The 15,651-nt window shown below is 37.4% G+C and overlaps 1 protein-coding gene across 3 annotated transcripts in view; it reads left to right on the top strand.

Annotated features, from left to right (window-relative positions):
* TAF2 (TATA-box binding protein associated factor 2) overlaps window positions 1–15,651 on the top strand; it is a 63,308-nt gene that overhangs the window by 35,348 nt on the left and 12,309 nt on the right. For 2 of the 3 annotated variants that reach the window (XM_040586037.1, XM_040586039.1), the window contains 6 exons: window positions 1,464–1,657; window positions 2,235–2,374; window positions 8,502–8,571; window positions 10,113–10,222; window positions 12,589–12,818; window positions 15,469–15,621. In XM_040586037.1, coding sequence (XP_040441971.1) covers window positions 1,464–1,657; window positions 2,235–2,374; window positions 8,502–8,571; window positions 10,113–10,222; window positions 12,589–12,818; window positions 15,469–15,621 — 897 coding nt within the window. The remainder of the gene's footprint in view (window positions 1–1,463; window positions 1,658–2,234; window positions 2,375–8,501; window positions 8,572–10,112; window positions 10,223–12,588; window positions 12,819–15,468; window positions 15,622–15,651) is intronic. The other variant, XM_040586038.1, reaches the window with a different exon arrangement.

Below are 15,651 nucleotides of genomic sequence, written 5' to 3'. Positions count from 1 at the left end.
CAGCGTTTCTTGGATGTTTCAAAGCTCTTTGTGCTTGTTGACTTACTAAGGCCTTGCCTGTCTTCATTTTCACGCATACTTTTCTTGCTTTACTTTTTTCATTCAAAAGACCCACGTGTATTGAGAAAATGTACATGAGGCTAACATGTAGCATGCAAAGTTAAGCACTGGCTTGTTGCTAGAGGGTTTCACTTTGAGAAGAGTTATTTGAAAGGGCAAGGAAAAGAAAAAATATTTTTTTAATGATATACAGGACTCTGGGATTCTTGGTTTGGAATGTCAGCTCTAGCTCACACAATTGGATTGTCTTCAGCTAGTTAACAGCTGAGACAGAGGTTAATATTGTGCTATCACTAAACTGAAGCATCTGAGTTGGAAGTATTGTCATCTAAAGCTCCTTCCCACACAGACCACCTGTGAAGGATGATTAGATGACCTTTAAGATCCTGAGATGGTACAAAATTCCATCTGACTAGCTACAGAGAAAGTCTACAACTGCTAGGAGGATAGCATACTATTCCTAGTTAAGTACCCAAAGTTAAGTGGAGCAGTTCCAGAGCATCTTAAGTCTCACGTCCTTGTGTGTAGCAAGACACTTGTTGCAAGATTACCAATATAAGAGGATGATGGAGAGCGGAGAGGTAGAGTTAGACATGTGAGTGCAAGCACTGGTAGTCACAGAATGTGGTGAGTTAGTGGTGCTAATATCTCCCCACCACCCAAGGAGAGATCCCACCTCACTTTTGCGTGTCCCTTCCATGCATGTATTTGACATCTTCCATCAAATCTGACAGATAAGGGTTTGTTTAGATTGAATTAACTAATACTCAAAACAGTACTTGTTTTTCCTGCTTTTTAAATTCTATTTTTATACTTTTTGTTGCTTACTAACATAACCAACAAATGCAACAGCCGGCATAATGGAAGGGATTAAACTGTGAGCCCAGGTAAAAGAAGCAAATAAAGAAGTGAAATTTCCCTCACTAAGCAGCAGTGGACCCATTATTTCCTCTCAGAAGCTTTCAAAGTTCTGTCTGGGTAAACTGTGTGATTTTCTGAGGTACTAAGCACCCATTAACCTTGATAGCCTTGGTACTGAATATCGTAACAGATAGTTTTAGGTGCTCACATTTAGAAATAATGGCTTTTCTCTTCCATATCTGGAAAATTTTCAATGCCTGATTTTTCCATTTTTATAGAACAATGTATTAATAGTAATATGCTCATTTTACTATTAACATACTCTTATTACAGAGTGAAGATTAATGATTGATAGTAGGCTTGCTCAAATTACTCTCAAATCCATTTTCAGAACAAATTTATTCCTGTTTTGCTTTCTCATGCAGTTTCTCACATGGTTTTTGTTTTAAGATCTTGTTCTGTAAGGATGCTTCAACATTTCTTAACTTTTAAAGAACATATATTGTTAGATTTGCTTGTGTTTAAATGTTGGGTTTATCTAGTTTTCAGACAACTACTATCGTGCTGAGCTGATTGATGCCCTAGCCAACTCTGTGACTCCTGCAGTTAGTGTGAACAATGAAGTTCGAACATTGGATAACTTAAATCCTGATGTTCGACTTATTCTTGAAGAAATTACCCGTTTCCTGAATATGGAGAAGCTTCTTCCCAGTTACAGGCATACCATTACAGTCAGGTGTGTTTCAGTAATTGTTGTACACATGAAGATAGCAGACACGTTAACACGACTTTTTGTTTTTTACATACCCTTCTGTAGTTAATATTTGATATTTTAGCATGTGTCTTAATCTTACGTGTCAAATTCCTTGCAATTTCTGAAAGCTGGTAGTGTAAATTTGTCTTGATGTTATTTTTCAACATTAATTTCTATTAATGTAGACTTTTAATAGCAGGCATAAATTGATAGTGCTTGTGCCTTTTTAGGAAGAGCATTTATGAAAGTTCTGCAAAAGGTAGCCTTGTAACGGTATCTGTGGAATACACAACATAATCTGAGTTGTGTTTTCTTTGTAAATTAGTACAGTTCTACTGACACCAAACAATGGATTTGACACGGTGGGAAAATCTGGTTGTGTTTCTGCCTAATTCAAAGTTAGTGAGAGTTATATGTTAATGCTGTGAAAGTAGTTGTAACATGTTAATTTGCATAATACAATTCTAGAAAAATTGCAGTACTTGATCTTGAAGAAAGTATTCATCTTGGCTGGCTTTCCATCGACCTAATGTAAATTTCCTTTTTCTGCCATATCTAGCTGTTTAAAAGCTATTCGAGTGCTTCAGAAGAATGGTCATGTCCCAAGTGATCCTGCTCTCTTCAAGTCATATGCAGAATATGGGCACTTTGTAGATGTCCGAATAGCAGCATTGGAGGCTGTTGTTGATTACACAAAAGGTACTTTTTTCAAGTATTTTGACAGTTTGTAACACTTGTGATATAGTAGAAAAATGTAATACATACTTCATTAATACTTGGTTGAAATAGTGTTCATCCTCTAGAAGAGCTTTTGTGATGACAGATATATTGATAAGCTGAGATTTCTACTAATGCTTTGTCCTACAAATGCAAATTTTATGAAGACGTGAGCATTGTTTCTCATGTCTCGCAAATGGAACCAGATACCTAAGTTTTGAAATAATGAGTAGACAGCACAATGAGTAGTGGTAAGGGGGTTTGGTAATTTCTTTTTAACACTTCATTTTCAATTATTTTGATTCAGTTGAGTTCAGCCATAATTGCTAGTCAGAGTTCTTGGTCTTGCTTTACCTTCTTGCTGATCTCTTTATTTTGCATTTTGCATATATCTTATGGTTATAAATTTTGGAAACTTAGATTGTTTTAATGGTTATTGGTTGATTCTGTTAGCTGTTCCTTATATATAACTTACGTTTGTGAGACCATTCTTTTACTGTCTTTATTTTAGTTGATTGTTGCAGGTCCTTGAAAAAAAATACTGGGTACCTTCTTAAATGACATTCGATATTGAAAGTCAATCGTGACAAGGTTTCTAGAGGCAGTTAGATATTATGGCTTTAATGTTCTGCACTTATAAAATGAATTTAGTAGTAAATCGGCCATATCATTTGGGATAGTCTTTCTCTGTTCAGCAGATTGGTGACAGTTCTTGTGTTTGAAGGGTTATCCCTACTGAATTGGCCAAATCCTTCAGTTTGTCCTCTGTGAGCAGACTGGTGATTCTAGACTTCCAATTATTCTGTCTCAAATCTCATGTTTTCATTTTCAGGGTAATGGAGAGTTTCCTTTGCTTTTTTCATGAATAATTGCTTTTTCTTTTTTTATAAGGGCTTTATTACTTTGATCTTACTGCTGTCATTCTGTCCAAAGACTTCTAAAACTAGATAGGCCATAGGAGGTTTTAAGGCAGTTGGGAGTCTGTGTGAACGCATCTGGCAGAATTCAGATGTACCCTTACAGACTGAAACCAGACTGTCATACAGAAAAACTAGCAACTTCAAGGGAGGCTCTGCAGAATGTCAGGCTCAGTCCTCAGTCTTGTAATTCACCAGGCATTATGGATCCATAACCCACTGCACATATACCATTTGGTGACCCTGTGAGTAATAGCCAGGTAGAATTCAGAACTCCGCTGGTGCTGTGCGTCTCTCTCTTAGGCTGCTTGCTTTTTTCCTCCCCTCACAGAGTGTTAGTGGAAAGATTTGCTGCAGAATGGAAAGCTTAATCATCAGCTTGCTTCCTTTAGAATAATCTCCTCACTAATTCATTCCACCCTTTGGAAATACAAACTGATAGAAATTGTTTTCTCATTAAATTCTTGACCTTTTTTGAATGGTGTTCATAGATAATAACTGACTTGGATAAGAGAGTGTTTGTACTGTGAAGTAATACAGTACATCTTTAAAACAGCTGATCAAATGGGTTGCTGTATAAGCAATACAGAATAAATTGCTTGAAATACCTTACAGGAAGGTAAAACTTGAATGGTAAAAAGTAGTAGAAGTATTACTTGAAGTCGTCAGTGATTGAGCTGACCATAATTTTTGACTGAGCACACTGTTGAGATCTGGAAATGATGGATTACTGTACCTAACTGTCTTGCCCTTTGCCAATGTCTTTTCCTCTGATGCAGAGTTAGCAGATGCAAATATCTATCTGCTATAAAGACACTGCAGTTCACCACACAGCTTACAATCTAACTTGGTCATCAGTATCATTTCTCACATACAGCCTTCCAGCACTGAACACATTAGCTTTTGTGCTTGCTGTAAGACTGGTAAGTTTTTGCTGGAGGGGTAAATCTGGAAGTTCAGTGTGCTGACTGACTCCTTCAGCTACCCATGTAGAAGCTAGCAGTGCTTGTCTCCCAGAGACCCCTAAACCTGGCTTTGGAAGGAGAAACCATCGGCTGTCTATTGCCAAGGGATCTGATTCTCATCGTTCCTGGTTACCTGGTTTCCAGTTCATACTGGATGTAAACCAGCAGCTATCAAATGCCTGTTGCTTGTGCCAAAGCTGGCTTTTTAATAGCTCTTGTAAAGGAAGCTGACAGATTTTGTAATTTCCATAAAAAGGAAAGTCTGTATTTTCTGGGGCACTGTGGAACTCCCATGTTTTTCTATCAACTCTCAGGGCAGGAATAGCACTGCCTTTAAGTTACTTTAAAAGAAATTTCTTCATGGAACTGAATGTTGTTTTCTTTGCTGTTAATAGTAAGGCTTTTTTTGAGACACAGTAAGTCTATAAAATGCTTGAGGCAGCATATAAAGACTTGGACAGTTGATCTAAAGTGGCTTGAAGTGAACAGGGTTTATTAATTAAAGTTAGCTTCTGATAGTTATATGACTATTAGTAGTTGTATGTATAAAACAAAGCAGTTGCGTATTTAGAGGTAACAACAAAACATTCTAAATAAATATCCACGATTATCTGATTTCATGAATGTTAAAGTTTAGGGTCTCAGAGATGCTCTGATGAATTTGAGAACTGATACACCATCTGTTGTAATTTGAAAAAAAACTCAAGAGGATTTTTACTTCAGAAAGCAATCGCTTATTGTAATGTCTACCAGAAGTATAAAAATCTACACACCTTTCTTTACCCTTCTTCTAGGTAAACTGGCAAGGTATAGACAGGATGAGTGGTCTGTGAGATGGGTAGGAAATTGGGTTGTGGGCTGCACTCAGAGGATGGCAATCAATTGTTTTACCTCAGGCTGGCAGCCTGGCACAAGTGGGGTCCCCCAAGGTACATCTTCATAAATTACCTGGACAGCAGCACTGAAAGCTCCCTCACCAGGTTTGTTGATGACATTAAACTGGGTGGTGGGGTGGACACATCAGAAGGGAGAGCTGTCTTAGAGAGACCTGGACAGGCTGGAGGAGCAGGCAAGCAAGAACGGAATGGAGTTTAACAAGGACAAGTGCAAGGTCCTGCACCTGGGACAACGTAACCAAAGAGCCCAGTACAGGCTGGGATCTGTGTGGTGGGGAGCAGCCCTGCTGAAAGGGCCCCGCAGACCCTGACAGAGGCAGGCTGACCGTGTGTCAGCAGTGAGTCGCTGCAGCACCAAAGGCAAATCGGATCCTGGGCTGCATCCACAGGGGCATCGCTAGCAGTGACGGAGATGTGATCATCCCACTCTACTGAGCACTTGTCAAGGCGCACCTGGAGTACTGTGTCCAGTTCTGGCCCCCACAGTTTGGGAACTGTGTGGGCAGACTGGGGAGGGCTACAAACTGTAGCCTTCCCCAGTGAGGGAAGACTGAAGGAGTTAGGTCTTTTCTCCCCGGAGAAGAGTAGGCTCACAGAGACTCCTCACAACACTCCAGTACTTAGAGGGAAGCTACAAAGAGCATGGAGGTTCTCTTTTCACAAGGAGCCACATGGAGAGGATAAGGGGCATCGGGTACAAGCTGCACTGGGAGAGGTTTCATCTAGACGCAAGAAGGACATAATTACAGTGAGAACAATCAATCAGTGGCACAACTGGTGCAGGGTTGTGGTAGAGTCCCCGCTGCTGGAGGTTTTCAATATGTGATTGAACAGGCTGCTAGATGATCTCATCTAGGCTCTCTTTCCCACAAAAGCTTGGAGCAGATGGTCCTTTGAGGTCTCTTCCAAACTGGGCTCTTGTATGACTGAACAAATATTCTGGCTAATAAGATTTGTTCTGCCCCAGGTCAGATTTAATTTGACATTGCTCCTCAAAATGTGTCATAGTTGCTATATAAATTTGAAGAGCAGGTTAAATGCATTAGTAGCAAAACTTTGGAAGTCTAGCAAGCCTAGTTTACACTGTAAGGCAAATAGCAGGGAAGAGTGGCTTTATTTCAAGCAGAACTGAGTTTAAGAAGCAAAAAATAATTTTTTAAACACTAAAGTGTGGTGTTTCTTGGTTCTTTTATCCAGTACTCTCAGCCTAAAGTATTCATCTCCTAGACTTCTTACTTTCTAATCAAAAACCATTTTAAAATCCCTTTTGTTATGAGGTGACATAACTGTGGCTTGCTTCTGATTGTGACTTAATGTGTTTGCTATGTTGAGTCTTTGCTGCATTGTTATACAATATTTTGGGGGTTTTACATGCAAAACAACTTTTGTATGCAGTATTCTAGCTGCTTTCTGTCCCGGGCAAGATAGCTGCCAGGAAAGGTGGCTTTGCGTGGATGGGGTTAAGCACAGGCAATCACCAATCCCTTAAAAGTATGTCCTAGGCATAGCTTTTCAAAGATTTGCCTGACTTTTAAGGCAAATCTGAGACTGCGGTTCTGATCTGTATGGATAGGTTTGTTCTGGCATTGTCCAGAACTGTGTAGCAGTGGCCTAAATGTTGCAGAACGTGAGCTAATACATTCTGAGAGTGGATCTTACCAATGTCTACAAAAATCTTCAAGGCAGGTGTCAAGAGGATGTCAAGAGGCTCTTTTCAGCAGAGCCCAACAACAGGACAAGGGGCAATGGATACAAACTGCAACACAAGAAGTTCCACCTGGATATGAGGAAGGACTTATTTACCTTGACATTGACAGAACACTGGAACAGGGTGCCCGGAGAGGCTGTGGGGTCTCCTTCCCTGGACATGACTCCGTGCAACCTGCTCTAGGAGAACCTGCTTTAGCAGGAGGTTGGACTAAATGATCTTCAGAGGTCCCTTCCAACCCCAACCATTCTGTGATTCTGTAACACATTCTGCCTCTAAACAGGGCTTCTCAGCCCAGCTCAGTGCCTCGCCAGTATAACCACTTCTCTTTTGGTTGGGTTGTAGGAAGAGCAGAGCTGACTTAAAAGTGGCCTGCAAAAGACTATTCAGCCACATCCTAGGCAATGTTACAGTGCAGTTTTTAATCACATGGCTGCCTCCTCTCAATCCAGGAAGAGATCTGATGTTCTAGTTGTCCAGAGTATTTAAAAAGCTTCTATTAGAACTGAAGTGCTTATCCTTACAACATAATTTAAATAATCAACCTCTTCCTTTAAAAGCAACTTACCCCAGTGAAATAACAAGGGAATAATAGGTATTAGAATTGGTTGAACTAGAAAAGTTGTATTTAAAAATTGTTGACTGAAATTGGGGGAAGAAAAGCTGAACAGAGGTGTTTAGAACTGAAAATACAGTAGGCCTGGGGAAGAAACACGTGCATTGCTCAGACCACAAAATGAAAAGCAACAAACATTTCTGGAGCTGTCTATACAGGAATGATTACACCCCAATTTTTGAAGTAAAACAAAGCCTAAGCAATCTCTTCATTGTTTTGAGGAAATGAGAATACTGCTGTAAAACCTTGCATTTATGCACCTGAGAAAAAAGGTTGTATAAAAATTCTTCCATTTTTTGTGTAATCAATAACAATGATATCATGTGGTGTTCCTATTTTGCGATGTTACTCTGACCATTAAAGGAATTTTATCATGTAATTTAAACTTTGAACTTAACAAGCCAAGTTTGTTTCCAACAAGCAGCAATTTTCTAGAAGCATGTGCTGATAGCTTTCAACATCCATTTTAATTGTGAAGTATACTGATTTAGAAAGGAAGGCTACTGAGGAAGGCTACTGAAGAGTATACTTGTAGTTTTCCATCAGCCCTGTAGTCTTCCTTTTTCTATCCTATTTATAGATAATAATCTTTCACAGATTCCTGTGTATGAGAATTTTATATTTTCTATTGCCTATAGTAAATATTATATTCTGATTGTTGAAAGGATATTTGAATGTGTTCATTTTAGGAAGGAAGGAAATAGCAAGATGATTATTTACTCTGTGATCTTCCCAATCAATGCTCATGACTGGCAGTGTCTTCTGCTAATAGTCAAGTTGGTGGTTCTTGGACAATTGAGGTGTGAGGGAGTTTCGTGCATGTTTCTATTTCGGCGTAAAGTAAATCACCTTTTACTTTTAATTTGCACTATAATTAATGAAATTCCTCTTCAGTTGTGGTGATTCAAGCTCTTTGTCTGCTAATTCAAGAAGTTGTGATTGTCTTGATCCAAAATCCTTCCAGTTTATGCATATTTATAGGCACATTATTTTATTTTTCTTTGCAGTTGATAGGAGCTATGAAGAACTACAGTGGCTGCTTACTATGGTTCAGAATGATCCTGTACCCTACATAAGGTTAGTGAGTTAATAAAGAGCTGATATTTTCCCTGATGCTGGAACTAGTAAGTAAATTCTTGGCCTGGAATTGCTAGAATAGAGCAAATGCTTAAGTGCTTAATGCTTTTTCACAACACTGTTTTTTCTTCCTGTTGTTTTATATAAATTGAAACATGTTTTGATGTTTCAACAGTTCACACCTCAAAAACAAATAACCTACGTTATATTATTTTTGTCTTTTATATTCTACCCCTGTGGTGGAAGTCTGAAGTTAAAGGTAATTTCCTGATCATAAATAAAGTATATAAACCTGATGTTGCATATGGCAAAGAGACTTTGTAATATTTAGGAAACACAAAGGTTGAGGCATAGTATGCATAGTGTTTTGCCAGCAAAGAGTGCAAAGCAATTGTTAGACTGTAGATGGGGTGAAAGGATAATGTAAAAATATAGTGTAATTTCTAGTATTGCCTGTTTCAACTTTGTTTTCACTAATGAGTGACTGGATATTTTAGCACTTCCATTACAAACCTTTGAACACTGAGTAATCATTGTTTTTCCCCAATACTTTCTTCTTATGGCCAGCAGTAAAATACTGAGTTTCAAAGATAAATAGTATTACTTTTACTCTCTCTCTGTAAGTGATTTCTTACAAAGTTCATAGCTGCAGGATTGTTCTCTATTTCGGTCATTCTTGTTAGTGGAAGTGAATACAGTTTGGCTCACTAGAGGAGGTTTAACTTCAGTCTAGGAAGGAGATTTAACTTGATGTGTGTCTCTTTAAAGAGGACTTTAAATTTTGAGTGCAATATGTAAGCCTCTTCTAAAAGAAAAAAAAAAATCTGTTAAAGAGTTTTCTTGTATCAAATGTGTAAGACAGCAAGAGGAAAGCTGGCTATAAAGGGAAAATAGTTAAAATAGTAAGTAATGGAACAAATAATTATTCTCATACATAAAATGTTTTGAAGGCCAAGTTTAAAGAAAGTGGGGAAAAGTGTATCTACTTTCAGCTCAGCGTGGAAGTATTGTAAGCAAACACAGTAAGTGCAGAATCTGTGTACAGCAATGTGACATAGGAGGGGACAATGTTCCTTTCAAGAAAAATGTGCAAGTCACTGATTTTGATCCTGCTATTTTGTATCAGTCAAACATTTAAAATTATTTAAAAATCATTTGGTGTCAATATGTAAGGAGTTTATTTGCCGTTGTTGCTCTTCTTTGTAAGTATCAAGTCAGTGAGTAGGGAAAAAAGATTGTTAATAAACAGAAGAGCAAAATGTAGCCTACAATTTTATACCCAACTGTTAAAAATGATGTCTAATAACATCTTGCTGCTTTGCACCTTACTTTTTATCTTGAAGTTATATTGCTGATGGTAAATCTGTGTCTATGCATATTGTGGACAGAAGGAAGAGCTAAAAGCATAAAACATTGGTCAAAATTTTGGAAGAAATCCTGTATTTCAATAAGTTGGTAAGAATATTGCAAGCTGAACAGACTTTGTATTCTTGGTGTATTCACTTGGATTTAATAAAGACTGTTTTTTCTATTTCTTTCAGGCATAAGATTCTGGATATGCTGACTAAGAATCCACCTTTTACCAAGAATATGGAGTCCCCTCTATGTAATGAAGCTTTGGTAGATCAACTTTGGAAACTGATGAATTCAGGTTGGTTGGTTGTTTGGTGGTTTGGTTTTTTTATTGTAAGTTTGCGGGTTTTTTAAGTAAGTGTTAAAGACTTGCTTCAGAATATGCCAAGAACTCTATCTTAGTTTCGATAGTTAGAAATAGAAATTCAGTCTCAGAAGTTTAATATCATGTATGTACCTCCAGAACTTTCTCAGTGACACAGGGTACCAAACCTTGTTTTTCATTCTTTTGTCTACTACTGTAGTGTGCTTTGATGTACTTGGGCATAGAATGATTCTTTGACCCAGGTGTTCAAAGCAAACATTTCCTCAAATGATTCTGTTACATTTTTCTTTATAGTTTGCTTTAGATTAGATAGTCTCTCTTTGTCCTTTGTAACTAAACTCTGAGAGAATATGAGAGGATAACATTTGTATAGATAATTTAAATGAGATTTTTAGAAGTGTATTATAAACCTAAGACTCAATTTGCCTTGTGTGATTAGGAAAGATCCTAATGAAAGAAGGGCTTGCATCTTTACCATTGACCTGTTTTTCATTACTGAAGCAGTTTTATCCAGTCCTGACAAACTGCCCTTTAACATCTGGCACATTACTATATAGATTACGTATAAACACTTATACAGCTTTTTTTAGGTCATTGAAGGCTGTCTGTTCTCTGCCTATCATTATTTATAGTGTTTAAAAGTTTACAGCTACACTCCAGGGGCTGAAGTTGGAGAGGCTACTAGTAGTTCAGTTTTGTAGGATTTGCCAAGTGTCAGGCACAGAAAATGAACAATTTTGATGTTCCCATCAAAGAGTTTGTTGTTCCTTTTTCTTGAGAGAAGAGTGTGTGCTGTGTTACTTACAACCATTACCTCTTTTTTACAAGTAACGAATACGGTATACATTCTTATCATAATAATTCACAGGGCTTTAAGTACTTATATTTCTGTGCATCAAGATGACACAAAGTTTCAGTTTATTTTCTGTAAGGAATAACTGGTATTCCAGGACACCTTGAAAAAATGTTTGTTAATGTGAGACAAGTTAGTAGCAGGGTTTAAAGCTGCGTGATTCTAGAATCATGAGTTGCTTTCATTTAACATAAGCACATGCAATAGAAAACAGACTGATTGATACATGTAATCTTTTTTTTTTCTTTTATGTTAATCTGCATTAAATTGATAATACTCATGAGTTCCAGAGGTTGCAGAGAAATTCAGCAACCAATTGTATTTAAGCTTAGCTGTTCTGCTCAAAAAGGAGAGAGCTACTGAATGGTAATTCATTATATCATTTAAGATGTACTCGTTCAAGAAGTTGAGTAAATTAACTTATCTTTAAAATATAGGAATAGTTTTTAAATACTCTCCAGAGAAACGATTTGAATGTTATGATGAATATTCATATTCCTTTCATTTGTAGCTGGGTAAGTGTATGTACAGTTAAGCTTACTCAAAACACTACTTAGTCCTATGAAACTTAGTATTTACAGGGATAGATCTTGTAATTTTATTTTGTGCTAAATCTTGCACAGCCACATTAACATGGCAGTTGGCACATCTGTGTCTTGTTTACCAGATATAGTTCTATTCCTGCTGTGGAACAATATGTTCAATAAACTTGCAATCAGTCAAGAGCTGGGCTGAGTTAACACCAGAATCACTGTATTTGCAGCGTTGCACCAGATGTTAGATGTCTTTCTGTTGTGATTGGTGCCAAACATGCTTTGGCCGTTTGTGTATGGAGATCTAAAAGCAGTACACAGTTTGCAGTGAAAAATAAAATCAATGAAGCATTGCATTTTGTGCAGTAAAAGAATACATATCTCCAGTATCAATACAAATTAAAGTATTGAGTATCCAGTGAAGTACATGACATAGTAGTGACATCAAAAAGCGTGCTTATACATTGCAGCTTTGTGTTCTTTATCAGCACAGTTTCCAGAGGTTACAAATCTCAGTCATGCTTAAGGCTCCTACTGTATGTCATGGAATACATAGGCAAGTGCAATTCAATCCATTGATATGGGAAGCCAGGTTGGTAACAGTGTGCTATTTAATTGTCTGATAGTAAAACTTAAAATGAAACTTGAAAAATAAAAGAATATGGGTGTGATTATTTTCCTTTTATTTTTCATTATGATGTTACAGCACTTAGTTTCCCAGTCTTGTTCTACTACATATATCTAGCTTACAACCCAAACAACTTAAAGCCTTTCTTTTAAGCAGGGTGTGGCAGGTGAGTTTGAGTCAGTAAGAGGCAGGAATAAAGAGAGAAGTGTCTCTTAAGCACAGAAAATGTCATACTCTGGTGGATCCAGATCACTTAAACTGTTTTATTTGTGGAGGAGGAAAAGGTTGTATCTCTGTATTAACAACAATCTCTTTTGGATTTTAGGAACTTCACATGATTGGAGATTACGATGTGGTGCTGTGGACCTTTACTTCACACTTTTTGGCCTCAGCAGACCTTCTTGTTTACCATTACCAGAGCTTGGACTTGTTCTTAATCTGAAAGAAAAGAAGGCTGTACTTAATCCAACGATTATCCCTGAATCAGTTGCAAATAATCAGGAACCTGTGAATAGTACTAACAATCATGGACAGTCAGTGGGATTTCAGAACACCGTAAGCACAAACCATCTGCATACATCGCATTCAGCTGGCTCTGAGTCCTTGCGTTGGTTACTGATTTAATTTTGTACTGTGTTCAAGCTTCTCATGCTTTACCTAAGCTACCTTTATACCTTGTTACTCTTTATTCCTTCCACATGAAAAGTTGGCATATACCATAACTTTTTTGACTTTTTTTAACTGTTCTGCATAGCCTATGCAAGCATTTTACTTGTTTTTTCTAGTCTCATCATTTCTGTTCTTTATAAAACTTCACTTTTTCTATATTGCTTGTGAGAAATGAAGTGATTCACAGAAATGTTTGATGCTGTGATGAAAACGTTTTTATTAGACTAAGAATATTGCTTATAGGCAAGTTAAGCAATTTTCCAAAACAAAACCTTTTATTAGTAAATTTATTACATCTTAAAATACAAAGATAAACCTCTTTTTAAACAGCTTAGAGATGTGAGTGTTGAAACTTTAACACATCTTCATTGATTACTTCAGTCTGACTATTTAGTACTGTGCTCTGAAGGATTTGTAACAACTTCTGAAAAATCGCACACATTGTTTGATGTCTTTATGGCTATGGAGGCTTCAGTCCTAACACATAATCCATTGTTGTAGTTAGAAAATAGGTCTTAGAAACTATTCAGGTCATAATTTTCTTAAGAATAACTGTCATTGCTGCTGGAGTAAGTCTTTTCATTGGACAAAGTTAATTATGAGGGAAAATGCTCAACAGACATGGAAATAAGGAGTAATTTTCTTAGGTTTCTAAAGCTACATTTGATTGAAACTGCTTAGGATTAAATCCTGAAAGAGAATGTGAACATGTGTTTGAAACTCTTTCCACACTTTTGAATGGGATGGTTTACTGCTACTTTATCAGTCCTATAGTTAATTTTTATTCAGAAGTATACTGAGAGTGCAAATTATCACAGTCCCTTGCAGGCTTTTTCCAGTAGGGGGAGAAAATGATGGAGTCAAAAATCATTAGAGCTATCATACTTCTTTACAGAACTTGTAATAAGTCCTAATTTGCCGTACATAAACATCAGAATTAAATAGCAGGAGACATTTTGTTGCCAGATTTTTAGGCTGCAGTTCAGTGAACATCCAAACTGTTTTTGCAGCCAAACTACGTTAATCAAAAATTTTCCTCTTTTCTTTTTCCTATACTGTCCTCTCCCTTATGCTAGCACAGTTGTTGTTGCTGCATAGTGAGCTGGATCATGGGAGGATCTGGTTGAGAAATACCTTTTTTATGAACAGATATTTCCTGCTGGGTCAGTTTCCTGGTCCAGTTCATCATGTCGTTATGCAAGTGCTTGTGGCAGCCCAGGACAGAAATGTGTGAGGAAAAGGCTGCTTCTTTTAGCAGCAGTACTGGCTTACCGTAGTGTGAAAATACACCATTAGTTTAAGCCTCAATTCACACTTCATCCCTCGTATCTTCTCCTATACCTCATCTCCATTCTCCTACCCCTTACTTTTAAGGTTGCCATTTTCACTAACTCCCCCAAAATTCAGGGAACTGGTTTTCCTTGTTAAAATAATCAAACCAATCAAACCAGTAGCACAAAACAAAGACTGCCTTTGACATCAGCCAAAGCTTATCCAAAAGTGTTTTACAACAGCAGTGTGTTGGGTTAAATAGTAGGGAAATCTAAGGGGGGGAAAAAGAATTAACAGGTGATAGAATACATCAGATTAACTAGATTATTTAAAGCAGACTGTATTCTGAGAGCATAAACATGTTAAAATCAGTACTGATAGACTTGTGACACAGTGTGCTGCAAATAATAAAAGTTACCTACTTCATAAAATTGAACTGGAATTACTCAGGGCAAGAGTTTGTGGGGCTAGGGTACCCTTTGTAGGATAGAGGAAGAGCAGTTCAGTGGAGCAGCATGTGCTCTTGAGAGTCTATGATACAGCTTTTATCTAGTTTTTAGTGGTCTTTAATCAAGTTTGCTTCTGTGGGTACTTTATTTTTCCTTCTATATTTTGTGTATTGAACTTGTTGGAACACCTGTCTCCTGTTTTAACGACTATATGTGTAACCTGGTAGACTCTCCTGCTATTTTTCTATTTGACCCTGCTTTTGTTGATAATCTAAGCAGTAATTTACAAAACAGTTTAACTCCTATGAATAAATATTGTTGTGAAATCAAAACAAAAAACCAACCCAAGTTACAAGTGCTCATTATGATTTGTATTCAACAAAGTAAGCATTAGCTTTTAAAGCTAACTAAAAAGAAGATTCAGCTAAATTCCACATGTAGATCAGAGGCTATCACAGTTTTTCAGCTGAGATTTGGACTGAGAGCCTGTGAGGCACAGATTTATAGAAAGGCTATTCAGAGGCAGCAAATGTTGTTGCACACCAACAGTACCATGATTGTGAGAAGGGACAGAAAAGATGCCAATGCTAGATATGCAGAGGGAGCAGGGATAGAAGTAAAGAGAAACTATGTTTGTAGGAGAGGTTGGCACAAATCCATACAGGGTTTTAGAAAATACTTTTTGCCAGAGCTACAGGGAAAACTTTGTTCAAATCACCCACTTTACTCAGAAGTGTTTTCAGCTATCAGGTCTCTTTTAGGCTGAAACATGGCTCTTGCTATCTTCTAATTTTGGTCTTTTAATGCTGCTTCAGGAGGATGATCATCTTGTTAAGGAAACAGCATCCAGCATTTCTGGTCATCAGCAGGGGGTGAAGAGGAAGGCTGATATGCCACTCGGGTCTCCATTGGAGCCAGGGCAAATACTAGAGAAGAATGAAGACAGTAAAGTCAAACTCAAAATCAGAGTAAGAAGTGGAAATTCAACTTGCGCAGTA

This window comes from Falco naumanni, chromosome 3, assembly GCF_017639655.2.
Source record: "Falco naumanni isolate bFalNau1 chromosome 3, bFalNau1.pat, whole genome shotgun sequence".
Taxonomy (NCBI): Eukaryota; Metazoa; Chordata; class Aves; order Falconiformes; family Falconidae; genus Falco; species Falco naumanni.
The sequence above is the reverse complement of the archived record's forward strand: the minus strand, read 5'-3'. Positions and strand labels throughout refer to the sequence as shown.